At 55.0% G+C, this 24,243-nt stretch overlaps 4 protein-coding genes across 12 annotated transcripts in view; 2 read left to right on the top strand and 2 right to left on the bottom strand.

Annotated features, from left to right (window-relative positions):
• The first annotated feature begins 907 nt into the window (after positions 1-907).
• Srpk3 (SRSF protein kinase 3) lies at positions 908-5,366 on the top strand. Of its 3 annotated transcripts, XM_042667460.1 has the most exons (16): positions 908-966; positions 1,041-1,171; positions 1,354-1,462; positions 1,584-1,671; positions 1,942-2,029; positions 2,538-2,644; positions 2,715-2,880; positions 2,985-3,010; positions 3,426-3,555; positions 3,641-3,688; positions 3,788-3,880; positions 3,969-4,069; positions 4,665-4,772; positions 4,850-4,919; positions 5,000-5,092; positions 5,182-5,366. In XM_042667460.1, the coding sequence occupies exons 1-16, from the start codon at positions 908-910 to the stop codon at positions 5,364-5,366; spliced, it is 1,602 nt and encodes a 533-aa protein (XP_042523394.1). The 3 variants fall into 3 exon arrangements, with proteins under 3 accessions (XP_042523394.1, XP_042523393.1, XP_042523392.1); XM_042667459.1 differs by having other exon boundaries at positions 3,423-3,555; positions 3,641-3,880; XM_042667458.1 differs by having other exon boundaries at positions 3,641-3,880.
• Positions 5,367-5,635: 269 nt separating this feature from the next.
• On the bottom strand, positions 5,636-16,184 carry Idh3g (isocitrate dehydrogenase (NAD(+)) 3 non-catalytic subunit gamma). Of its 4 annotated transcripts, none has more exons than XM_042667462.1 (13): positions 16,043-16,184; positions 11,288-11,329; positions 10,974-10,985; positions 10,610-10,707; positions 10,094-10,206; positions 8,084-8,144; positions 7,827-7,959; positions 7,490-7,623; positions 6,818-6,920; positions 6,591-6,737; positions 6,242-6,336; positions 6,092-6,152; positions 5,636-5,840 (listed from the first exon to the last, which is right to left on the bottom strand). In XM_042667462.1, exons 1-13 carry the CDS (start codon positions 16,121-16,123, stop codon positions 5,739-5,741), a joined length of 1,182 nt encoding a protein of 393 aa, XP_042523396.1. In that variant the 5' UTR covers positions 16,124-16,184; the 3' UTR covers positions 5,636-5,738. The 4 variants fall into 4 exon arrangements, with proteins under 4 accessions (XP_042523396.1, XP_042523395.1, XP_042523398.1 ...); XM_042667461.1 differs by having other exon boundaries at positions 11,288-11,332; XM_042667464.1 differs by lacking the exon at positions 10,974-10,985.
• A 99-nt stretch (positions 16,185-16,283) lies between these two features.
• Positions 16,284-19,946, top strand: Ssr4 (signal sequence receptor subunit 4). Of its 2 annotated transcripts, none has more exons than XM_042667466.1 (6): positions 16,284-16,556; positions 18,080-18,198; positions 18,843-18,917; positions 19,096-19,185; positions 19,477-19,542; positions 19,787-19,946. In XM_042667466.1, exons 1-6 carry the CDS (start codon positions 16,490-16,492, stop codon positions 19,889-19,891), a joined length of 522 nt encoding a protein of 173 aa, XP_042523400.1. In that variant the 5' UTR covers positions 16,284-16,489; the 3' UTR covers positions 19,892-19,946. The 2 variants fall into 2 exon arrangements, with proteins under 2 accessions (XP_042523400.1, XP_042523399.1); XM_042667465.1 differs by having other exon boundaries at positions 16,312-16,556; positions 18,083-18,198.
• A 2,204-nt stretch (positions 19,947-22,150) lies between these two features.
• Positions 22,151-24,243, bottom strand: part of Pdzd4 (PDZ domain containing 4) — a 28,585-nt gene continuing 26,492 nt past the window's right edge. For all 3 annotated transcript variants that reach the window (XM_042667544.1, XM_042667543.1, XM_042667542.1), the window contains one exon: positions 22,151-24,241. In XM_042667544.1, coding sequence (XP_042523478.1) covers positions 22,697-24,241 — 1,545 coding nt within the window. In that variant the 3' untranslated portion in view covers positions 22,151-22,696. The remainder of the gene's footprint in view (positions 24,242-24,243) is intronic.

Here is a 24,243-nt window from a genome sequence, read left to right on the forward strand (position 1 = left end):
CAGCTAAAAGCCAGAAGGGGAACTGTGGCCCAGGATCAGCACACACACAAAAAGTGAAGCTCAAGCCAGGAGCCAGTAGCTCACACCTGTAATCCTAGCTACTCAGGAGGCTGAGATCTGAGGATCGAGGTTCAAGGCCAGCCTAGGCAGGAAAGTCCGTGAAGCTCTTTTTTTTTTTTTTTGGTCTGGTCGTGGGGCCTGAACTCTGGGCCTGGGCACTGTCCCTCAGCTCTTCAGCTCAAGGCGAGTGCTCTACACTTGAGCCACAGCATCACTTCTGGCTTTTTTTTCCTGCTTATGTGGTGCCGAGGAATTGAACCCAGGGCCTCATGCATGCAAGGCAAGCGCTCTACCACTGAGCCACCTTCCCAGCCCTCCGTGAAGCCTAAACTCCAATAAACCACCAGAAAACCAGAAGTGGCGCTGTGGCTCAAGTGGTAGAGTGCTAGCCTTGAGCTGAAGAGCTGAGGGACAGCGCCCAGGCCCAGAGTTCAAGCCCCACGACCAACCAAAAAGAAAAAAAAGTGAGGCTTAAGGACAGGGCCACCATGTTAACACTTCCCCACCACCGTCAGCCCTAGAGGACAAGCACTCCGGATTGCAGATTGTTTAGTCCTCTTCTAGGTGGCCCTCTTAGCCTGCAGATTGAGTCGCTGCCACAACCACCTCTGTTCCTGGGGTAGGGGCAAAGCCAAGGGGCTCAGCCTGGGGGGGGCAGGTTCTCCCGGGCCACCAATATGCACTGCCCCTCCCTCCCTGCACCGCATACCTTGCCCACAGCTGAGCAGCTGGGATTCTATTTATAAAGTCGAGTGAGATCAGCAGCAGAGGCTATAAATGCACAGGCCACTGCAGGGCCCCACAGGAGCAGCCGCCTAGGGTGCCGGAGCGGCGGGCCGAGGGCAGGATGAGCGCCAGCACAGGCGGTGGCGGTGGGGGGGAAAGTGGTGACGGAAGCAGCAGCAGGTATGGCTCAGCCAGGCACCTGGGGTTCCTGGCACCTCATGCGCTCACTGCCTACCCTCCCTCCCTACCCACAGTTCACAGACCTCCTATGGGCCCGGGTCCTCGGGCTCGGAACTAGCCCCGGCCACAGCACCCCCCCGGGTGTTGCAGGGACTCTTGGGCTCAGATGATGAGGAACAGGAAGACCCCAAGGACTACTGCAAGGGTGAGGTCCCGTCTTGGGTGCGTGTGGCCAGATTACTACTGCAGGAAGTTCAGGTCAGCCAGGGAGGAGTAGGGGGCCTGGAGGCCAGTCCCATAGGGGCCAGATGGCCAGCGGGACTGGGCTTCCCAGACAGACGGAGGAGGGCGATTTCCCCACTATTCTCTGTTGGTTTCCTTCGGCAGGTGGCTACTACCCGGTGAAGATCGGGGATCTGTTCAATGGGCGATACCACGTGGTGCGCAAGCTGGGCTGGGGCCACTTCTCCACTGTCTGGCTTTGTTGGGACATCCAGTGAGTGACTCGCACGAGTCCATCTGTGGCTTCCACTCACCCCTGGGCTTTGTGAAGACCACTCCCATGGCCATGTGAGTGTAGCCAGGGACAGCAGCCAATGAGGGTCTCTGTTTTGCAGGCGCAAGCGCTTTGTGGCCCTGAAAGTGGTGAAGAGCGCAGGGCATTACACGGAGACAGCTGTGGATGAGATCAAGCTCCTGAAATGTGTGAGACGCCTCCCCTGCCGCCCCAGGCTCCCCTGGGAATGGCCCAGGGGCTGGCAATGTGGGTACAGGGCCTGTTGGGGCTCCCAGAGGGGTGAGCTCCAGCGGGCCCCCCTGACGAGGAGAAAGAAGCCAGAGGGCTGGGAGTGGCTGAAGCTTTTCCCCAAGTGGGACCCCACTGCATGGGTATAATGGGGACCAGAGCTGCTTCAGGGGAGCAGCTGGTGAGGAGCAGGTTGGAGCCACCTGCGGCCCCTGGGCTTTTTGTTCTAGGTGCGAGACAGTGATCCTAGTGACCCCAAAAGAGAGACCATTGTTCAGCTTATTGATGACTTCAGGATCTCGGGGGTTAATGGCGTTCGTATCCTTTACAGGATGAGCAAAATGGCGTGGCAGCGAACGAGCTGGTTTATGCCTTCTCAGGCGTGGGGGTCTCCGTTTGCTGCACGACAGGGGTTGTTGCTCACTGGAGCTAACAGTCTACAAAACAACCTCACCCTTTGGGGGCACTTGTGTTGAGGTGGGCATGGGATTCAGGTTGGTGGTTATGGCGCATGTGGCTGAGTGCCCCCCCCAAATGTCAGAGGCTACTTCACAGGTCCTTTAGCATAACTGGGCAGACACTGGGCTGGTGTGAGAGGTTTCTATCTAGGATGACCACAAAGTGTGCCAGTCCGACTGGCACGCCTGACGGTGGCAAGGACACTATAAATAATAATGACTGGGACAGCAGTGACCACCAGGATGGCGCAGGGCATATCTCCTCTCCTCTGCACTGCCAGCGCCTCACTGTCCCTCCACAGCTGAGAGTGGGTGGGGCCTGGGTGGCAGACGGATGCCTGCTGGCTGCCCTTCACTCACAGCCCCAGATGTGTGCATGGTGCTGGAGGTCCTGGGCCACCAGCTCCTCAAGTGGATCATCAAGTCCAACTACCAGGGGCTGCCCGTGGCCTGCGTCAAGAGTATTGTGAGGCAGGTAGGTGTGGCCTGGAGGGCGTGGCTTGGCACGAGCATGACTAGGTGAGTTCATTCGTGGCTCTCCCCAGGTGCTGCACGGCCTGGACTACCTTCATACCAAGTGCAAGATCATTCACACAGACATCAAGCCCGAGAACATCCTGCTGTGCGTTGGCGATGCCTACATCAGGCGCCTGGCTGCCGAGGCCACTGAGTGGCAGCAATCAGGTGCCGCCCCGCTGTCCCGCTCCACAGGTAATCAACACCGTGAGCTGGGCTGGGCCGGGCTGGGCTGGGCTTCTGGGCCTCACTCTGCCTGAATCTTTTTCTCCCTCAATCCCCACATGTACCCCCCCCAGTCAGCACCGCCCCCCAGGAGGTCTTGGTAAGTGGTGGCACCCTTTTTTTCCCTATCTCCCTGAGTGGGCTGGACGCCATCTTGTCAGAGCTGATCTCCTCAGCCCACGTGTCCCGCCCCACCCCCACGTGCCCGCAGTGGCACTTCTAAAAGGCTGGATGACCCCATGAGAAAGATGCAGAGGGTCATGTGCCCCAAACTGCCCTTGCCAGCACCTGAGCCCATCATGGCCTCCGTGGAAGGACACTGTGTCTCCCCCAAATGACTACTTCAGATTGCCTTAGCCTGGGGTGGGGTGGGGTGGGGGGGAAACAGGGACAGGTCGGAGCTTTAAGCACTAGAAAAACAAGAAGGGAGGCAGAGAGATACGTAGATTAAGTTAGGGGTTGGGACCAAGGGGAGCTCCGGGTTCCTGGGGGGGTGACCCTGACTTTGGCAGCAGACTGGTAAGCTGTCCAAAAACAAGAGGAAGAAGATGAGGCGCAAACGCAAACAGCAGAAGCGGCTGCTGGAGGAGCGGCTGCGGGATCTGCAGAGGCTGGAGGCCATGGAAGCCGCAGCCCAGGCCGAGGGTGAGGACCAGAGAGGGTGCTGGGCTACACAGCACACACAGGCTGCCGGCCTCTGCTCATGCACACCTCTGCCCCCTCTTCCCAGATTCTGGCTCAAGACTAGAGGGGGGCAGCGGCTCCACCTCATCTTCTGGCTGCCACCCAGGGGGTGCCAGGGCCGGTCCCTCCTCAGCCTCCTCTTCCCCTGCTCGTGGGGGCAACCGCAGCCTCAGCCCCAGCTCGCAGACCTCAGGCTTCTCGGGCTCGCTGTTCTCGCCAGCCTCCTGCTCCATCCTCTCAGGCTCATCGAACCAGCGGGAGACTGGGGGCCTCCTGTCGCCCAGTAGTAAGTGTGGCTGACAGTGGGCAGCAGACTGGCAGGGGTGGGATGAGCTGGGCCAGTTCAGTTGCTTTCCCTCCTCTTCTCTCCTCAGCACCATTCGGCGCTTCGAACCTCCTGGTGAACCCCCTGGAGCCCCAAAACGCAGACAAGATCAAGATCAAGATCGCAGACTTGGGCAATGCCTGCTGGGTGGTATGCGTACCTTGGGGAAGCAGGCTGCTCCTGGGGAGCCCTGCCTGGGCCCACAGGGCACACACCCCCTTGTATGGCATGAGGCTGGTGTGGCAGTTCCGGGCAGAACTGAGAGCAACTTCCTGCCGCTGTCCTGGGGCAGCAGGTTTCTGCCCAGTCGGCAGGACCCATGGCAAGGGGCAGGGGCGGCGCCAGGCTGCCTGGCCACTCCCCCTAGAATCTGTGGGTCTGTGAGAGTCCGGCACTGGTGGCTCATGCCTGTTATCCTAGCTGCTCAGGAGGCTGAGATCTGAGGATCACGGTTCAAAGCCAGCCAGGCAGGAAAGTCTATGACTCTTGTCTTCAATGAACCACCAGAAAACCGGAAGTGGTGCTGTAGCTCAAGCGGTAGAGCGCTCACCTTGAGCTGAAGAGCTGAGGGACAGCGCCCAGGCCCAGAGTTCAGGCCCCACGACCGACCAAAAAAAAAAAAGAATTAGAGTGAGCCTCATAGAGCTGTCAGGTGCATGGAGCAGTGGGAGGGTGGGGAGGGAGGGCAGGGCGGCAGCGCCAGTGTGGCCCAGGCTCCAGTCTCCAGGGGTCCCCTTGCCTTCAGCACAAGCACTTCACTGAGGACATTCAGACTCGGCAGTACCGGGCAGTGGAGGTGCTGATTGGTGCAGAGTACGGCCCCCCGGCTGACATCTGGAGCACAGCGTGCATGGTATGCCCTGCAATCCTGGATGCCCCCTCGCCCAGGGTGGCTTGTCTGCCAGAAGCCTCACCAACCCCTCCTTCTAGGCCTTCGAGCTAGCCACTGGCGACTATCTGTTCGAGCCTCACTCTGGAGAAGACTACAGTCGTGATGAGGGTAGGGGAGGCAGGCCTTGGGCTCAGCTCCATGGCCTGAAGCCCACAGGCCCAGCTCGCCAACCTCCTCTGTGCCCACAGACCACATCGCTCACATTGTGGAGCTTCTGGGAGACATCCCTCCTGCCTTTGCCCTCTCAGGCCGCTACTCCCGCGAGTTCTTCAACCGCAGAGGTGGGGGCTGAGCGGGCTCAGGCCTGGGTGGGTCGGTGGGGGAAGGGGAGGAAACCTTCTGCTTCACTCTGAGGCTTCCTGGCCCCCAGGAGAGCTGCGGCACATCCACAACCTCAAGCACTGGGGCCTGTACGAGGTGCTCATGGAGAAGTACGAGTGGCCCCTGGAGCAGGCCACGCAGTTCAGCGCCTTCCTGCTGCCCATGATGGAATACATCCCGGAGAAGCGGGCCAGCGCTGCGGACTGCCTCCAGCACCCGTGGCTCAACCCCTAGCTTCATCACCGCGTCAGGAGCAGGCCGGGCGAGCTTTAGCCCCGGCTCAGTGCCTTCAAGGAAAGCAGAGCTTCCTTCACCTACCCTGCTAGTACTAGCTCCTTCATACCCCATGGCTGGGCAGACGGGGCCAGGCCCGCCACGCAGCGTCTGCCCACAATACACCTACAGGGTTCTCTGAGAGGGAAAGAGTGCGTGTATTTCCTTTTCTTAATAAAGTATGAGCTGAAACACTCCTGTCCCAGAGTGAGGGAAGCACATGGCCGTGGTCTAGTGTAGAAGCTGTTTATTCTGGGGTCTACCCACCAAGCAGGCTGGGATGCTGGAGTGACAGGGATTCTAGGGGACAGCTGAGGGGGCCCCGGGGAGAGACTAGGCCTCCACAGCCCGGCCATTGATGATGTGGATGTGGCGGATGATGTCCTGGATGGCTTCGGACGTAGTGCCCTGGCCCCCAATATCCGGAGTGTGCATCTGGGGAGACAAAGCCACTTGGGCACACCAGGCCTGCCAATGTCTGCCCTCACCCCTCAGGCAACCCATGGATGCTGAACTGTCTCCCTGGAACTGTCACTGGGAGGGCAGGAGGACCAGCTAAGGCCCAGAAACCCCACCCAACCTCAGACCGCTCTTCCTCTAGAGGCCAAAATCCGTGCTGATGGCTATGTCCAGCCCCTCAGCCCAGCCACGCCAGCTCAACACCAGACAGGGGAGTGGAACCTTACGTTTTCGTTGTCCATGGACGCCAAGACAGCTTTGCGGATGGAAGTGGCATAGGAGTGAAGCCTAGAGGAGCAGAACAGAGACAGCCTTTGGTCACCAAGGCCTAGAGGACCGGCTGAGAGCACAGAGACAGGCGTGAGGGTGCCACTTACTTGAGGTGGTCCAGCATCATGCAACTTGCTAGCAGTGTGGCTGTGGGGTTAGCAATGTTCTTGTTGGCAATACTCTTGCCAGTGTTCCTTGTAGCCTGCAAAGGACAGGAGGGACGCGTTAACATGTCCAACACAGGCATGCCCACAGACATAGAGCAGGGGAGGGGACATCAGGAGAGGGGATGGGGGTGTGTAAAGGTCCAGAGATTTCTCTCAGAACGCCACATTTGTGAGCATGTCAGTAGTGCTAATGGCTGCACAGTACTGCGTGGGACATGAAATACAACTCCCCACCCCCATGGCTGCTGAGACAAGAAGAAAGGGCAGGGCTGCCCTCCTAGACACTCACTGTCTCAAACACTGCATACACGTGGCCATAGTTGGCCCCAGCCACAAGGCCTGGGCCCCCGACCAGCCCCGCACAGACGTTGTTAACAATGTTGCCGTAGAGATTGGGCATCACCATGACATCAAATTGCTGGGGCCGCGATACCAGCTGCGGGACAAGGAGGGAGCTGAGTTGGAGAAGCTGCGATGCCCAGGGCAGGAGGCTGTGGAGCCAGGGAAACTAATAACCTGCATGGTGGTGTTGTCCACAATCATGTTCTCGAAGGTGATCTGGGGGTAGTGAGCCGCCACCTCCCTGCAGCACTGGAGAAAGAGCCCGTCACCTAGTTTCCTAGGCAGAGGTGAGGTAGGAGAGACACAGGATACCATCTTGGCTCATCACTATAGTTAGCTGGAGGGGTGAAGCATGCCAAGGGCCATGGAAGCCTGAGGACTAGCCTTTAACTTGCCCCCGCTTGCTCAAGGGGCATGACCCCAGCCCATCTTCCCTGAGAATACACTCTGGCCAGGGTACAGACCTTTGGAGACACCAGGGCACAACCCTGGGCATGGCTCCTTGATGGGCAGCCACTGTTCTAGAAACTGAGTGTCAGAAAAGAGCTGAACCAGGCGCCGGTCGCTCATGCCTATAATCTCACCTACTCAGAAGGTTGAGATCTGAGGATCATGGTTCAAAGCCAGCCCAGGCAGGAAAGTCTGTGGACTCTCATCTCCAATGAACCAGCAAGAAGCTGAAAATGGAGCCGAGGCTCAAGGTGTAGGGCGCTAGTCCCGCATACAAAAGCTCAGGGACAGCACTCAGACCCCGAGTTCAAGCCCCAGGAACGACACAAAAATAAAAAATAAAAAAGAGCTGAGCAAGCCGTTCCAGAGCCGCTTCCGGGCACGCGAGGGACATACATGATATTGGCCTTGTGCACAGCCGTCACTTTCTTACGCCCACTCTCATGGGCCAGCTTGAAGGCATACTCAGCGATGCGCAGGGACTTGGCCTTGGTGATGATCTTCAGGCTCTCCACCACTCCCGTCACACTCTGCGAAGGAGCAGGAGAGAAGGGCATAATGGTTGTGCCACGACGCAACCCTGTTGCTGAGTACTTCTGGCTTCTCCCCAGGCATCACCATGACCTTTGCTGGGCTGCCTTTTCTTGGTTCCTTGAGGTCTCTCGTCTACAACGGCCCTCGTCACACTCATATGCCACTGTCATAACCCACGAGAGTCCCACAGCTTTGCTACCTCATGCTCCAGGCTGCTGTATTCGCCCTCTGTGTTCTCCCGCACGATGAGGATGTCTATGTCCTTGTGGCGGGTCACCACTCCCGGCAGGCTCTTACAGTGGATGACATTGGCATAGAGGTCCAGGCTGGTGCTGGAAGGGGGCCAGAGGAGAGAAGAGGTAGGCGAGGCTGGACTGGCATCTTGCCAGAGGGTGTGAAGCCCTCTCAGTGCAGACTTGCTGACCTCCACCAATCCACCCCAGGCTCTGGGCTCACCGAAGGATGTTGTTTCGGGATTTGTGGGAAGGTGGCAAGTTATGGTTGGTTTCGATGTTGCCTACAAAACAAGAGCAAGGCAAGCAGGCTGGAGAAGGGAGCCCAGGCTTAGCTGTGCTGCCACATCCCCCTGCCTGGCCAGGAGAAGTGCACAGAGAGCTGGTCCAGCTGGAGGACAAGTAGCTTTCAAGAACAAAATATTTCATGGAACACTAGGATGTAATCTGCAATGTAGGCCCCACAAAGGCAGACGGTATGGGGTATGTGGGGGAGGGCAGTTGATAGTGGGTACCAAGGACCTAAAAAAACACCTGGCACCTAGTAGACACTCAATAAATATCTATCAAGTGAATAAACTTATTGAATAAATACAATTGGCAGCTGGCCAGTAAGCTCTGCCCACTCTATGCTCAGGCTTCCTCCTGTATCAAGGAAAAGTAACCAATTCTGGGCTGGGAATGTGGCTTAGTGGTAGAGAGCTTGCCTAGCATGCATGAAGCCCTGGGTTCGATCCCTCAGAAAAACATACACAGAAAAAGCCGGAAGTGGCACTGTGGCTCAAGTGGTACAGTGGCTAGCCTTGAGCAAAAGAAGCTCAGGGACATTGCCAGGCCCTGAGTTCAAGTCCCGGGACTGTCAAAAAAAAAAAAGAAAAAGAAAAAGTAACCAATCCTATTTATGCGCAGCCTGCCTGGCCAAATTGGTGCTAACAAGGTGACCTTTACTGAGGTTCCTGCCAGGCCTCACACCAAGGCACTACACAATCCCCAGCTCAGAGCCATGTAGTGACTGTCTAGAAAAGACCATAAGTAGACCATAGCTTGGCTGAGCCAAGCCCTGCCCTGTTGCCTTGGCACCCAGAGGAGGGAAAGCAGAGGTCCCGTGAGGCTAGGAGACAGAAGCTGCTGGGAGAAGGCAGCCAGGAGGTGCCAGGCAGAGAGGCCTTTCTTAGCTCAGCAGGACTGCCTGTCCCTTCAAGGTGCCCCCAGCCCAGGCTGACTTCACTTAAACTAGTGAGGGCACCCTGCGGCTGGCCTTAGGTCCAGGGGACTGCCAGCACCTGGGGCTTGCACACAGATGACTGGTGTTAGTGAAGCACCTAGGCACAAGCATGGTAAGCCAGGAGAGGTAACGGGAATCCCGGTCTACAACATGAACAGCTGTGGCGGCCAGAGCCAAGGCAGTGGGCGGAGGGCCGGAACTGCAGAACGGTTTCCCTGCTTTGGTCTGTGAAGAAAGACTCAGCACCAAAGCTGGTGTGGGTAGAATGCTGTCTAAGGAGAAGGAGGGCAGGAAGGAGGCCACAAGGCCTGGACACATCAAGGTCTCGAAGTCAGAGCATCACAAGGCCCAGAGAAGCAACATAGACTCCAACGAAGAGAGTCCTCTCCAGCCAGAAAACCTCTCAACTGAAGCCAGTGGGGCCCACTAGAGTCTAGTCAGTGGTAAAAGGAATCTTTTTTTTAATTTTTGCCAGTCCCAGGGCTTGAACTCCAGGCCTGGGTATTGTGCCTGAGCTTTTGTGTTCAAGGCTAGTGCTCCACCACTTGAGCCAAACTCCACTTTTTGTTTTTTTGGTTTTTTTTTTAAAGATATTTTATTGTTATTGTAGAGGTGGTATACAGATACAATTCTTTTTTTTTGGGGGGGGGGTTCTGGTCGTGGGGCCTGAACTCTGGGCCTGGGCGCTGTCCCTCAGCTCAAGGCTAGCGCTCTACCACTTGAGCCACAGTGCCACTTCTGGCTTTTTCTTTTTGCTTATGTGGTGCTGAGGAATCAAACTCAGGGCCTCAGGCATGCAAGGCAAGTGCTCTACCACTGAGCCACCTTCCCAGCCCCCACTTTTGGTTTTTTATGGTTTATTGAAAATAAGAGTCTCAAAGACTCCTGCCCTCACACCAGGACCCTCTGTCTCAGCCTTCTGAGTAGCTAGGATGACAGATGTGAGCTACTGGTGCCCAGAGGTAAAAGGAATCTTACTTAGCACCTCAGCGTAGCCCCTGAACTCACCCTTCAAGGCCACACGGTTGCGGCGGATGGCCATGATGGCGTTGCGGATGTCCTCTTCGTCAGCATTGGAGCTCACATGCACTTCTTCAAAGTCCACAGGCACACACGCATGCCTGGGAAGACGTAGCATCAAGCAGGCTGGCCTAGGGCAGCCGGTGCTTCCTCCAGGAGACCCACCCAGGCCGGTGCATGCCAAGGCCTCTTCCCTGCCCCTTCTCCCCTGGCCCTGGCTGAGAAGGGACTGGGCCCACCCTTTCTGACTGATAAAGTCAACCCTGAATTCCACAATGGGCTAGGAAGCAGGACTCATGTTATCTTCCCCATGCCCAGGTCAGCCTGATGAGAGGTACTGGAATACAAGGCCTGGTCTTACAGGCCTCCCTGTCTCCATCTCACCAGGCATTTAAGCATAGCTACAATTGTTGGGCTCACACTGGGCATCTTGGCACAGAGGTCTGAGGAAACCGCTGGCTGGGCCTGGGACACCACCCTCCCTGGGGACAAGTATAGCCATACCTGAACACAGACTTAACATGCAGCATGAGCTCTGGTCCAATGCCATCCCCTGGGATCATAGTCACTGTGTGCCGCCCACCATACTTAGCTGACGGAGGCTGGAAGGAGGGAGAATGGAGAGGTGAGCCTTTGGGTCATCTACATGTGTCCAAGGGCTTGAGCCAGGTCCTTTCTTCCCATCATCACTGGTCCCACAGGTGAGCCAACCTTAAGGTGCCAGCTAGGCCAGCAGGGATTCCCCCATCCAAGACAGGGCCATCCTGCTGGGGCTCCCTGGTCAGCAGCAGCCCACCTGCACTTGGGATAATCCCAGAGCAACTAAGAGCCCCTCAAATCTAGCACAGAGAAGGAACAGAATACTCACAATTGTTTGTTGCTAGAGGGAGGACAGAAAGGAAGAAGACACGGATCAGCCAAGGTTGGAGGTACAAGGCAGTGACCAGAGAACCAAGGCCTTTCCCCTGGAGACGCTGTCTAGCACAACTCAGGGAAGGGCGAGGTGAGTGACCTCTGGAGACCATGCCTCGGAGGGAAGGACATGAAAGCCAGGGAACAACAAGGTGCAGGCAGATGTGTACACACATATGTACACATCGTGTGTATACACTGATGTGTGTATACACGCACAAAGATACAGAAACACGCACGTGGGCACACACTTCTCAGAGAGGTACTTACTGAGGAGATGCTCCTCCGGGGAGCCTCCTGGGCACACAGCACCTGCCAAAGACAAGGCAAGGGTCAACATTATCAACATCCAGCCCCAAAAGTCAAGTTGGCAAGAGCTGGCCTTCTCTCTCTGCAGAAAGGAATCGCTTCACTACAATTTCTGTGCTATCACGTCTTCTCTCAGGATTTTCTTTACTACAAACCCAATATAGTCACTACAGTATGTCAGAACAGGGAGGTAAGAAGACAATATCCTATTGCTGAGATAAGCCCTTTAAAACAGAAATCAAAATATATCTGACCTGCTAAGGAGATGGTTTGGTGAAATGAATTCAAAAAGCAGAGAAAATGCATTACTTTAAATAGCAGCGCTAAGCCTATTATAGCCTTTGCACTGTCCATTCTTGGAGTTTGCTAATGCTTCCAGCTTAGTCATTTGAAGCTCATGAGTATGGTCTTATATGTCCCTGTTAATTCCTAATCTATTGCAGAACGTATAATTGGCTATTTGTACTGGATATGGATAAAAAAAATTAAAACAGAAGATCTTATTTATATATTTCATTGTTCACACCATTGTTCTTTGTTGTGTTACTTTGCTTCCTAGAATGTTGTGTGGGGGAGGGGTCTAATAGAATAAAAAACCTAGTCTCACTGAATCCTTATTTTCCTGTCTTAATAAAGGGGAACTAGGCAGAAAAAAAAACAAAAAACAAAAAACAGAAATCAAAAGCAATGAGTACCTAGGCACTGGTGGCTCACGCTGGTAATCCTACTCAGGAGGCTGAGCTCTAAGGATCACAGTTCAAAGCCAGCCCGAGCAGGAAAGTCCATGAGACTCTTATCTCCAATGAACCACCAAAAAGCCAGAAGTGGGGCTGTGGCTCCGGTAGCAGAGTGCTAGCCTTGAGCAAAAGAAACTTAGGTGCAGGACCCAGGCCCTGGGTACAAACCCCAAGACTAGCATACAAAAAAAGCAATCTGTAGGAAAATGCAACCATTTTCTGAAGACTGACGATAGCGAAGACTACTAGTTACTTCATGGTCTGGGTGGATGAATGTCCTCACCATCTACGAGTCCCCTCCACAGGTTATTATTGCTGTTTCGCTCCCTTCCCATGCCTCTCTAGTTGTCACTCCTAGATCCAACACAGTATCTCTCCAAGAACGGGAACACAAGGAATAATTACATCAGAAAATGAAGAAACAAATGGAGATCTGTGAGATCTCAGTCCAAATCTACCATTTGCTACCATCAAGCCGGCTAAATGTTCCTGTCAGAAATCCATGGGAAGGGGCCAGGTGCTCACGCCTGCAATCCTAGCTACTCAGGAGGCTCAGATCTGGGGATTGCAGTACCAAGTCAGAAAAGTCTCCATGAGACTCTTATTCCCAATTAACCACTCAAAAACCAGAAGTGGCCCTACTATATGGCTCAATGTAGTAGAGTAGTAGCCTTGAGCAAAAAAGCTCAGGGACAGAACCTAGGCCCTGAGTTCAAGCCCCACAACTGACAAAAAAAAAAGAAAGAAAGAAAAAAAGAAAGAAATCCATAGAAGCGAAGCATTGAGCTGGGAATGTGGCTTAGTGGTAAAGCACTTACCTAGCATGCACGAAGGGAAGCACTGACTTCATGAGATTGCTGGAAGCTAACGCAAGAGGAGGTCTGTACACTGTTTGTAGGCCCCCACTGTTTGTAGGCCCCTACCAGCCCATACAGCCCATCAGATCAGAGTTCAAAGTTGGTGTCCTTGGGGGATGCAGGGCTGACCCCTGCATCTCCCAGTAGTTCTTTCCCCCTGGGCTTTGGTAGTGGCAATGAGCCAGTCCTGGCTCTAAGTCTGTGTAGCCCCATCCATGGATGGCAACATCACTCCCAGCTCTCCAGCACCTGCTTCCTATGCTAGACATCCCACTGGGTTTGGTCCAAAATCCCAGAGAACTCTCCAGACACATGGTTGGCCATGCTCCCTCCAGAGGCAAGTATTTTCCTTCAGGGGATTCCAAAGGCTCCACCTCATACCCAAGTGGCCCTGTAAAGCTACAATTGAAGCAGCTACTCTGAGGCAGGCTTGGGCATATGCAGGCTTCCTACTCAACCATTGCACTCCAATAGTGCCATGGAAAGACAGGATGAAGTGCAAAGTCCTTCCATTGAAAGGCTCCTATATGCCACATCTTACCAAGAATTCTTTCTTTGGCAAATTTGTGTCTGCTCACGTGTCAATAGTGGCTGCATGCTTTTCCAGGAGGTACCAAGCAGAGGGACCCTCTATAAGGGTTCTCTTACTTCAGATAATCAGTCTGTGGCAAGCAATTACGTGGCTAACAACTATTCACTGCCCCTGTTCCAGCCCCAACAAGGACGCACACGCTCTGACAGGGAATTAAAGAGGAGATAGGTTCATCAAGAACTTGTGGGAGGGCTGGGAAGGTGGCTCAGTGGTAGAGCGCTTGCCTTGCATGCTCGAGGCCCTGGGTTCGATTCCTCAGCACCACATAAGCAAAAAGAAAAAAAAGCCGGAAGTGGTGCTGTGGCTCAAGTGGTAGAGCGCTAGCCTTGAGCTGAAGAGCTGAGGGACAGCGCCCAGGCCCAGAGTTCAGGCCCCACTACCAGACCCCCCCAAAAAAAAAAAGAGAGGGGGAGGGGAGAGGCTGGGAAGGGATGTGAAGGGTAAACAAAGGAGGAGGCTGCAATGCTTGGTAAGAAATGTACGCATTATCCTGCCCATGTAATTGTAACCCCTCTGTACAGTATGTTCACAAATAAAAAAAAAAAAAAAAGAATCTGACACTTGAATACTGGCCATGGCCTGTAATGGGTTCTTAAGTATTGGACCTGAGTATATTGTCTGATTACAGGCTTACATCGTCTATTCTCTATGAGGGCAGCAAGTGCCTAATTGAACTTTTTCCCTAAAATGCTTAGAAAAATGTTGCCTGGAAAATAATTATTGCAAAGTTATTATAAAATCAAAAGCCTCTGATCAATTAGCCAAATTATGTGATTAATTTTGAGTTATAATTAATTCCAACAAAATTACATCTCTACTTGCTTTCCTGGTAGGTAAAATTTTCTTTACAATAAAACCTAGAAAATAAGAGCCAGGAAAAAAAAAAAAAAAAGAACTTGTGGGAGGCTGGGCACCAGTGACTCATGCCTGTAACTGCAGCTACCCAAGAGGGTAAGATCTGAGGATCATGGTTCAAAGCCAGCCTGGGCAGGAAAGTCCATAAGACTTGAGCAAAAAAAGCTGAGAATCTGAGGTCCTGAATTCAAATTACAGTACACACACGCACAAGAAGAACCTGCAAGAAGGAACTGGGAGTATAGTTTAAGTGGTAGAGTACAGGCCTAGCATTTGTGATACCTTAAGGTCAAATCTCAGTATCATCACCAAACAACTGCAGGAAAATGGGTGTTGGTGGCTCCCATCTATAACGTAGCTACTGGGGAGGCTGAGATCAGAAGGATCCCTGTTGCAGGACAGCCTGGACAAAAAGTTCACAAGACCCCATCTCAACCAATAAAAACCAAACATGGTGGCTATCACCTGTCATTACAAGTACTCAAGGGATCACACTCAGGCCAAAAAAAAAAAATGGTTCTGAAAATAAGAAAAGCAAAAAGGCTGGGGTGTGTGTGGCTCAAGTAGCAGAACTCAAGTCTTGCAAGTGCTAGACTGAGTTCAAACCCTAGTACCAAGGGGAAAAAACACTGGCAGAAGTTGCCTAACTACTGAAGCCCACAAAGCCTCTGGAAATCCTCTATTTGCCTCTGTCCTCACATCTGCAAAGTGGACGTAATCAGATTGTAAAGATAATTGCATAAAGCATATGCCATTTCTCTCAGAGAACAGAAGGGGGAAACATAGGCAGTGGAAGTGTTCCCAGGGAGTGTCAGCAAAATCGTGTAGATCTAGAAGGTCAGAGTTGACAGGATGCTTTGAGAACATGAAGTCCCCTCCCCCCATTGGACAGAGGGGAGACTGAACCAAGCCAGAGGAGGGAACTGGCCTAAGGCCATGTAGTGGGTCAGTGGGGTAGCATGGCCTGGAGGTCATCTCTTATTCCCCAGGGCCAGTGTTGGCTAGCTGCTGGTAAGCAGTACTAATCAGGACCTAAGGTATCCTTACCTACCACGGGAGAATTGTAGCTGAATACCCAAGAACCCAAACGGAGAACTGGGGAAGCAAAGCCCCAGCGGCGTCCAGCAGCCTCAGAAACTCTAGCTAGCTCCCTCTCGTTACAGGCGCTTGCAGGAGGCTAAAATTAGAGGCCCTAAGACTGGAAGGTAGCAGTGTTGATTCGGTAAAGTGTGATTTTACAGCTTCTCGGGGACAGAGGACAAAGTGGTCCACGAGAGGGAAACCTGAGGAGGAACTGAGTCCAGGAACGGGATACCCAAAGCGGTACCGGCAAGGCGAGTCCGAACACGTGATCGCCTTGGGAGAACCTTCCCAAGGAGACTTAAGGCGGTGACACCCGGCCTCCGAGGCCGACCCTCCGGATCCCTATGGAGCCCCTGCCACCCGATACAGACCAGGGCCGACTTGAATCAATTCCCCACCCCACCCCCCGCCCCTCACTGACATCGGAGGTGGCCAATGAACCCGGCGCTCATCATTCTGCCCGCCCCTCCCGGAGACCGCAACCAATGGAACTCCAAGCTGTTTCAGGAGCTTCGGCCGCGCCCGGGCCACAATGGGGTGCAAACTTTCTCGGCGGTGACTTCAGCTGTCCTGCACCTGCTCCCCTACTCACCTCCCAAGGACGGCAGAACAGGGATGGCCTGAGCACTGCCTTTGCAGCGCCGCTGATGGCAGTGGCCACCTTGAGCGCCATGACGGAAAGTGACAGCAGCAGCAGCAGATCCCAACCTGAAGACACTGTTCTCGCGAGAGTTCGACGAAGGGAGCAATTCAAGAGGAAGGCGTGAGCCCTGTATTGAGCAGGCGCACAGCGGCGCCGGTTCCCACGCCCCTTTCCGGTGTTTCGAGTGTCGTGGCCGCCATCTTGTGGGGGGAGCGCAGCCGGCAGTACCCCTGGCTCGGGGAGGGGACACGTCAGTGCCGCCAGCAACGTCACGCAGTCCAGCCTAGCCCGCCGACACGCGATTGGCTGCTGCGGCCGCTTACGCGTCGCGCTTCCTCGTCTGCTCCGCGTGTTCAGGGTAGCTTGCTCTCTTTTCCCATCGGCAGAGAAGAGGCGATGGCGGCGATGGCATCTCTCGGCGCCCTGGCGCTACTCCTGCTGTCCGGCCTCTCTTGCTGCTCAGGTAGCGGCCTGGCCGGAGCTTGCTTCTGGCGAGCCTCTGTCCCGCGGCAGGTGGTGCTGGGGGGTGGGGGTGGGGGGAGAGGAAGGGGTGCGGGCGAGGTGGGGATGTGGACATTACCGGGGCCTGTCGCTGCGGGGCGCGGCGACCAAAGCACCACACACGTTTGCCCACCCACCAGGCTGCTGGCAGAAGCCGCTAAGCCTTTTTTTCTCTCTTTTGCTCGCGGGAGAGTCCCAAATCCTGCACTGTGTTCCCGGCCACCCGGCTCCTGTGGGGAAGATGACACGTCCCTGCTTCTCCTGCTCCCTGCCTCAGTGGTAGTTGGGACAGGAGCAAAACTCCACAGCGCTCAGCAGTCGCTGGGAGAGACGGGACTGCCAGGGAGGAGCCAGTGCGGGCAAGGCGAAGCTTCCCCAGCAAACTGAGAGAGAAGTGAGAGAGGGCAAAGACTGTCCCAGCAGCGGGAGACAGCATGGCAAGTTAGATAGGATGCCGAAGAAGTGAGCCGGGGCCTTGAGTGCCAGGCCAGAGACTGGTGAGGTGACTTTCCTAGTGTGTCCAGAGTTTGCAGTGAGCCACGGTCCCATTGATTTATATTCATGTTATCTTCTTAACACCTGGTGGCAGAGTTGAGCTCAGCCTGCAGTGCTGGAAGTGTTTGGGAGATTGTTAAAGCCGGCACATCGGGTCTGAGTTGGAGCTGTTGTACTAAAGGCTACACTTCCCACACTCTCTCTCCCCAAGCTGTAACCAGGGCTAGCTTGAAAGGACCAGCCTGGCTGTAAAACTTGGCCAGAAGCCCCTCCTTATCCACAGGAAAAAGACTGCAACTTAGCTGGGCGGAGAAGCCTGCAAAATCTGAGTCCTGAGAATGACTTCCTACTCCCATTCCCAGGCATCTTCCTTGGGCCACACAGACCCAAAGTCTTATCTGACTTCCTCAAACAGTCACTCTAGCCAGACATCCCATTTGGAGAGCAATTGGTTGAGAACTTCCCCACTTAAAGTAGTGTGGGATGGTTACAGCTTTCTTGGGGCTGCCTAGTGTACTGAGACATGTTGTGTACTTGGATCCAGAGCCTCTTTTATTGGTGCCTTTTGGGGAACACTGGGGCCAGCCTTGACTTGGTTGATGCAGAGACCCTTTTCATCATCTTGAAACACGCATTGCCAGCACCCAGTTTGAGGCTGGCTTGTCCCTCTTGGCTTTTGGGGTGCACAGATCCGAGTCATACAGTGAATCCACTTCCTGTGCTGCCCAGACACATATTCTCTTCCCTCCTGTTGCATTGAAGTCCTGCTCTGTAGAGCTTTCCTGCCCTTTCTGGGCCTGTTCGAGGCCAGTACACCCTCCCTTTCCACTGTACTTGAGTGCTGGGATTTTGCTCCCAGACCCCTCCTGGCTGGAGCAGAAGGACCTATGCATATTGTCAACTGATTTGGTGTGGAAGCGAGAGTCCAGGCACGCCCTTTCTGTCCTCAACCCAGCATTCACACGAGTTGGCCTTGCCTCTTCTCCACAGCAGAGGCCTGCTTGGAGCCCCAGATCACCCCTTCCTACTATACTACTTCGGACGCAGTCATTTCCACTGAGACGGTCTTCATTGTAGAGATCTCTCTGACATGCAAGAACAGGGTACAGGTGAGAAGGTGGGATTTCAGCTGGGAGGATGCAGGGGGAAGCGGGAAACATTGCCCCTCACTGGCAATCAACAATCTGACCTTAGGATGCGGTAACAGAACAAGGCTTCCCATTCATTGGGAGCAAGAGTATTTTCCTGACATGCTTTGCCTGCGTTCAGTAGCATTGGGTAGACACCCCACTGTTTCCGGAATGAATGTCTGGAACTTGAGAAATGACTGGGCCTAACCTCCAGGCCCCTAATTCCTTTTCTGATATACTTTGCCAGAGTATGTATTTTGTAAACAACTTTGAGCTTGAGGAGCTCTGACCCATCTTCCCAAAAGTCCTTTGCACTATTTAGGTAAGGGTCTCTTGGGAAGCTTATTCAGCCACCAACCCTAGCACCTCCCTTGTGAGCTCTGAGAAATAACGAAGGCCTTTCTAGCATCCCACCTGTTCATAGTTAACACTCTGGTCATTAGGCCAGCATAGGCTATAATAGGGAGTGGGGGCTTATCTCCCCAAGGGAGGCAGATGGGGAAAGATACGGACTCTATCAGTAACCTGGGTCTGGGTTATTGTTGGCCTATTCCTGTGGTTACTTTTTGGTGAGCCATGTCCAGAAAAGGTTGTGACTCCCTTTGTTCTTCCCCTAAACCCAGAACATGGCTCTTTATGCTGATGTCAGTGGAAAACAATTTCCCGTGACCCGGGGTCAGGATGTGGGCCGTTACCAGGTAAGAATGCCAAGTCCAGGGTTGGGGACGGCTACCACCTCCTGCTTGTCATTAGAACTTGATGCAGGGTCAGGGTTCCAGGACTTGGGGCCTGCTTGGAGATCTAGTGTGCCAGCACTGGCAAGGCGGTCCCTCCTGTGTCCACTCTGCCCACTCCCCGCTAAACTCTACCAACCAGGTGTCCTGGAGCCTGGACCACAAGAACGCCCACGCAGGTACCTATGAGGTCAGATTCTTCGATGAGGAGTCCTATAGCCTCTTAAGGAAGGTGAGTGTCATCTGGATCCCTTCCCAAATCCCCAAGAACACAAGGCATGCCTGTTACCCACAGCAAGCTCTAGCCTGCTAACCTTTCTGTCCCCTACTGGAGCTTCACTCCACTAGCATCCTTACATGTGTGGGGCAGGATGCGCTATTGCTCCACCTGTCCCTTCTTTCTTGCCTGTTTTCCCCCTTTGCTCTTCCATGACTGGGGCCAGTACTCCCACCACTCCTACCCCTCTCTACCTCATCTGGCCAGTCTACTGAGCCCTTCTTGATCCCAGCACCTCCCTTCCAGGCTCAGAGAAATAATGAAGACATTTCCATCATCTCGCCCCTTTTCACAGTCAGTGTGGACCATAGGGTAAGTGGTCTCATTATGGGAACATGCCCCTCATCATTTGGGTTTTTGAGTTGGGGAGTTGGGCCTGAGGGAAGCCCCACCCCCCACCCCCGTCCCCCATCCCCCAGCGCCTTGCTCTGCCTACTTGGCTGGCATCGGCCAGTATGTGTCTTGATGCCCAGAGAACAAGCAACTAAAGTTGGCTCAACAATCACTTGTCAGTCCCCTGACTGAGCTGCCTTCCACACGGTCCCTTTCCTTGCAGGGCACCTGGAATGGGCCCTGGGTATCTACCGAGGTGCTGGCTGCAGCAATAGGCCTGGTGATCTACTACCTGGCTTTCAGCGCAAAGAGTCACATCCAGGCCTGAGCACAGCACCCCCAGCCCTCCTTTGCTTCTTTCAATAAACAGTCACTGCTCTTGGCTTGCCATTGCCACGCCTTGTCCGCCTTCCCCGGGCCACGCCTTCCCGTGTCCACCTTCTCTGAGTCCCTGTCCTGGTTGCATGGTTTGGGCCCAGGGCCATCCACACGTCTTCAGCAAAGACTTTTTCACCCATGCCTCATGTAGTCCTTGTGGCAGAGCTGGGTCACCAGCAGGGGGCCCTGTGACTCAGGTGTGCCTTGGGCTGGAGGGCAAGAACAGAAGGCCCTTCCTTCCTTCATTTCACATCTAGCCGTCAGCATCACAAGTCCTCACCATCATCTTTGTTTTTGGTTTGTTTTTTTTTTTTGCTGGTTGTGGGGCCTGAACTCTGAGGCGCTGTTCCTCAGCTCTTCAGCTCAAGGCTAGCACTCTAGCTACTTGAGCCACAGTGCCACTTCTGGCCTTTTCTGCTTATGTGGTGCTGAGGAATCGAACCCAGGGCCTCATGCAGGCAAGGCAAGCACTCTACCACTGAGCCACCTCCCCAACCCCTCCTCATCATCTTTGTGATGGCTCATGTATAGTTGTATAAATGACCCCAGGCAGACATCCCTGCACCCACTCACACTCAAGCTCACCCCAGCCGTCCCACAAGCCCAGTTTCCAGGCTTGGTGCATGCTGGTTCCCAATCACTGGATGATTGGTGTTCTTTCATGCTGTGGATGGTGAGTAGGCTAGTGAGGTCCCTAGGGTCCAAAGAGGCCGGGTGCAAATCCAAAGCAAACCCATCCCAGATGTGTGCCTGGGCTGCCTCACGGTGCCTCCTTGATGGTAACAATGAGATCATTGGAACCAGCTGACAGCGCCCTTGCAACTGAGCCAAGTAGGAGGGGAAGGGCTGCTCAGTAGACTGCCCTCTTCCCTGCCTGGACTTTGTCCTAAGGCACTGGTAGGGCTGGACGTTGGATGTGAGATTGGCCTGTGTTCACCAGCCCGAGGCTGCCAGGGGTTCCCACCAAGGCCAGGGTGAAGCGTGCCTTGGAAAGTGAGTTGAGAAGACAGGACCAGGCTATATACACTAGTTCAATAGATGAGGCTTCTGGACTCCAAATAAAGCCCAGTGGTGGCAACAGCAGCTGCTCCCTGTTGCTCCTAAGGAGCAAATGACAAGTGACTTCCAACACTTAACTGCTTGTTCTTTGGGGTTCCAATTCCATCATCTGGCCCAATGGCAGTGTGTCAGGGCCTCAATAACCCGGTGCCACCAGCCCTCCTGGCACCACCACTCCCCCCCTTAAGCCAGCCCAAGGAGCCAAGGCTCAGCCCATTTGGGCCCATACCCTGTGGGCATCCCAGTGGAGGGACAGGGTGGCTACAGCACCATCAGAACCCCTGGCAACGGGAGGCATGCTGAAGAACAGCTGGCCTTGGGGTTCTTAGAAGTGGGCAGAGCAGTTTAGGGAGGTTGGGTTTACTAGGCCCTTGGCTGGAAAGGCCCCATCAGAAATGAAACGAGGATCTCTAGGACTCTGTTCCGTTCCCTTAAGCCCTTTACTACCCACTGCTGCTCATGGGCAGGGCTGCCCATGCTAGGTCTTTCTTCCCTCCCAGACAATCAGTGTGGCAATCAGGGATGAAGCTGTACCCTTGTGACCCAGCCTACCCAGCAGCGGAAAGCAGCTTTAGGGAAGGGCCCTATCCATCACTAACTTAGATCTTCACATGTAGGGATAAATGAGCTGACATCTCTTGGCACAGACAAAACGGCACAATGAGAATAAACACAGGAAGGACATGGTTCAACAGAGTAAAAAGGCAGCTTGCTTTATTGAAATGCAGGGGGGGTGGGGACAGTCGGCCTTTAATCTGGGTTTCTCCAAGCTTTGAGGGACACCACACAGGTGACACAGTTAACAACTGCAACACCAAGAAGAGGCCGGAGATAGCTCCCTCGGTTAAGCCCACCTGCCTGTCACTGGGTTCTCTAGGCCAATACAGGTAAGATGGCAGCAGGTAACAGACCCAGGCTCAGAGAATCCTTTTGACATGGAAAGTACCCCCTTAATCCCTATAGTCATTTGCTGGGGGAGATGTTGGCCCCCAAAGGTGAGCCTTGAACGCCAAGGCACAGGTTCCCCATCCCTCAGGATGGAGGCCACAGGACAGCTGCTTCCCATTCCTCCCACCATTCCCCCCCTTCCCTCCCACCCCAGCCCTCCCTTCCTCACCCACCTCCTTCCCAGCCAACCCTCGGTGGGATCCACCTTCCTCAGGCTGCCTGAAGGAGCTGCCAGCCCCCAGAGCAGGTCCACAAAACAGAAAAACAACTATTGGCAAGCACAGAAAGGGGGAAACCACAACATTCAGGGTTGCCTTTTTCTACAAATAACTGCAGCTCCCAGGGGCGGGGGAGAGGCTGCGCTCTTGTGCTTAGGGAAGCCCACTGCCCCCCACTCTGCACCCACTTCCTTGTCTCCAAATAATCACTTCAAGCAGCTGGGTGTGTGTCATCAGTGTGTGCGCACACGCACACACAATCCACTATAGGTATGCCCTTAATACTTGGTGTGAACAACATGGTCTCTTTACTTGGGGAGAAGGAAGCATGTGTTGGGAAGGAAGTGCCCCTTCTTGCATCTTCTCTGCTTAGCAAAGTCCTGTGCACACACAAAAGACAGGTAGGAGTGGTGCACAAGCACAGCGTGCAAGCACACACACATAGACACACATACTAGATTCTAGGGGAGGGTGAGGGGCAGCCAGGCTCTAGGGACCCTTCAGGCCTGGGGCCCGGTTGCCTGGATAACTCAGACAGTGGTGACGGAGAGCAGAGGGTTGTAGACGCGCTTGCCATCGGCAGAGCGTGCACCGTGGGCCAGCATCTCCTGGATGGTGATCCAGTTGTCTAGAATCTTCTTGTTTCGCTTCTTCATGGTCTTGCGGTGGCTCAAGGCAATGATGTTGAGCTCGGGCTTGCTGTCACCATTCTGCTGCTCCCTCAAACACTCCAGCCGACTCTGCATCATAAACTCGCGCCGCTTCCGGTGCTCGCGGGCACGGATGAGGTGCTGCTTCCGCTCCTCCTTGCTCCAGTAGCGGCCCATCTTCATCTCGCTCACAGCATCGTCATCGGTGGTCATGCCACTGCGCTCCTCCCGGATCTTCAGGGCCCGGGCCTTCAGCAGTCGATCTCGCACGGGCCGCTTGGCCACGTAGCGGGTGCCGTCGCTGCGCACCTTCACCTTCCACTCCATGCGGGGCGCTTCAGCAGCTGCGGCCACCACCCCACCCACCCGTGGACCCGCGGCCAACCCCAATGAGCCGTGGCCCAGCTCTTCTAAGCCACGCGTCGGGGCCAGCTGCATACAGCTGTGGTAGTGCTCGCTCTCCTGGCCCTGGCCCCGGTGGCGCCTCGAGAGGTAAGGGCTGCCTTCAGGGCCCACGCGCTCCAGGGTCACCCCAGACTTGGGACTGCGGCGGACACGCTCCTCTGCATGCTGTCTCCGGCCCCCGTCGGGATCCCGGGAGAGGGATCGGAACTTGGCAGGGCTCCCTGGTGGAGGGGCCGCCTTAGGGTGGCTGGCGACAGGGGGGCCTGCTGGGGTCCGATTCAAGTTGGAGTTAGCAGCTGCGGCTCGCTTCAGAGGGCTCTCGGGCAGGGGCTCCACCAGCAGCGGCGTGCTGCGACAGCTCTCCCCCGTGTTGTAGGCGCTGGTGCTGTCCTTATCTGACTTCTCTGGCAGCTCCGAGATGTCTGAGAGCTCGTGCTTCTTGGGCTCGCTGGCCGCCAGGTCGTACAGGCTCTCTTCCTCCAGCAGCCAGGCCTTCATGCAGCGCTCCCGCAGCTGCTGCATTTTCTGCGCCCGAAGGATGTTGCGGCACTTGAACTCCAGGTGCCGGAGCTCCTCCTCCAGCATCGCCATCTCATGGCCCAGGCTCTCATTGCGGTTGACATCCAAGGCGCTGTTACCACTGGAGGCCCGGGAGAAGAGAATGCCCAGCTGGTTGCCATTCTCCAGGTGGCACTTGATCTCCAGCAGCTCCCGGTAGCGCTCATACTCCTCGTCGGTGAGGCCGGGCACGTCCCCTCCCCCCAGCCCCGCCCCCTCGGCCAGCAGGGAGTCCATGCTGAAGTGGAAGTCCCGGCTCTGCAGGGCGTCCCCTTGCAGACCAAACTTGCGTAAACTTCCCGGGGTGTTGGTGGTGCTCGGGGGCTCATCCCCCAGCAGGTCATGTTCTGAACTCTCTTCATTGCGGGTGCTCTCATCGGTCCGGCCTACGCCGCTGTCCAGCTCCTGACTGTTGCTCAGGCCTGCGCCTACATCGGGAGCCCTCTTCTCCTCATTTCCAGGCT

This window comes from Dipodomys spectabilis, unplaced genomic scaffold (genome assembly GCF_019054845.1).
Source record: "Dipodomys spectabilis isolate Male_0828 unplaced genomic scaffold, ASM1905484v1 ptg000411l, whole genome shotgun sequence".
Lineage (NCBI taxonomy): Eukaryota > Metazoa > Chordata > Mammalia > Rodentia > Heteromyidae > Dipodomys > Dipodomys spectabilis.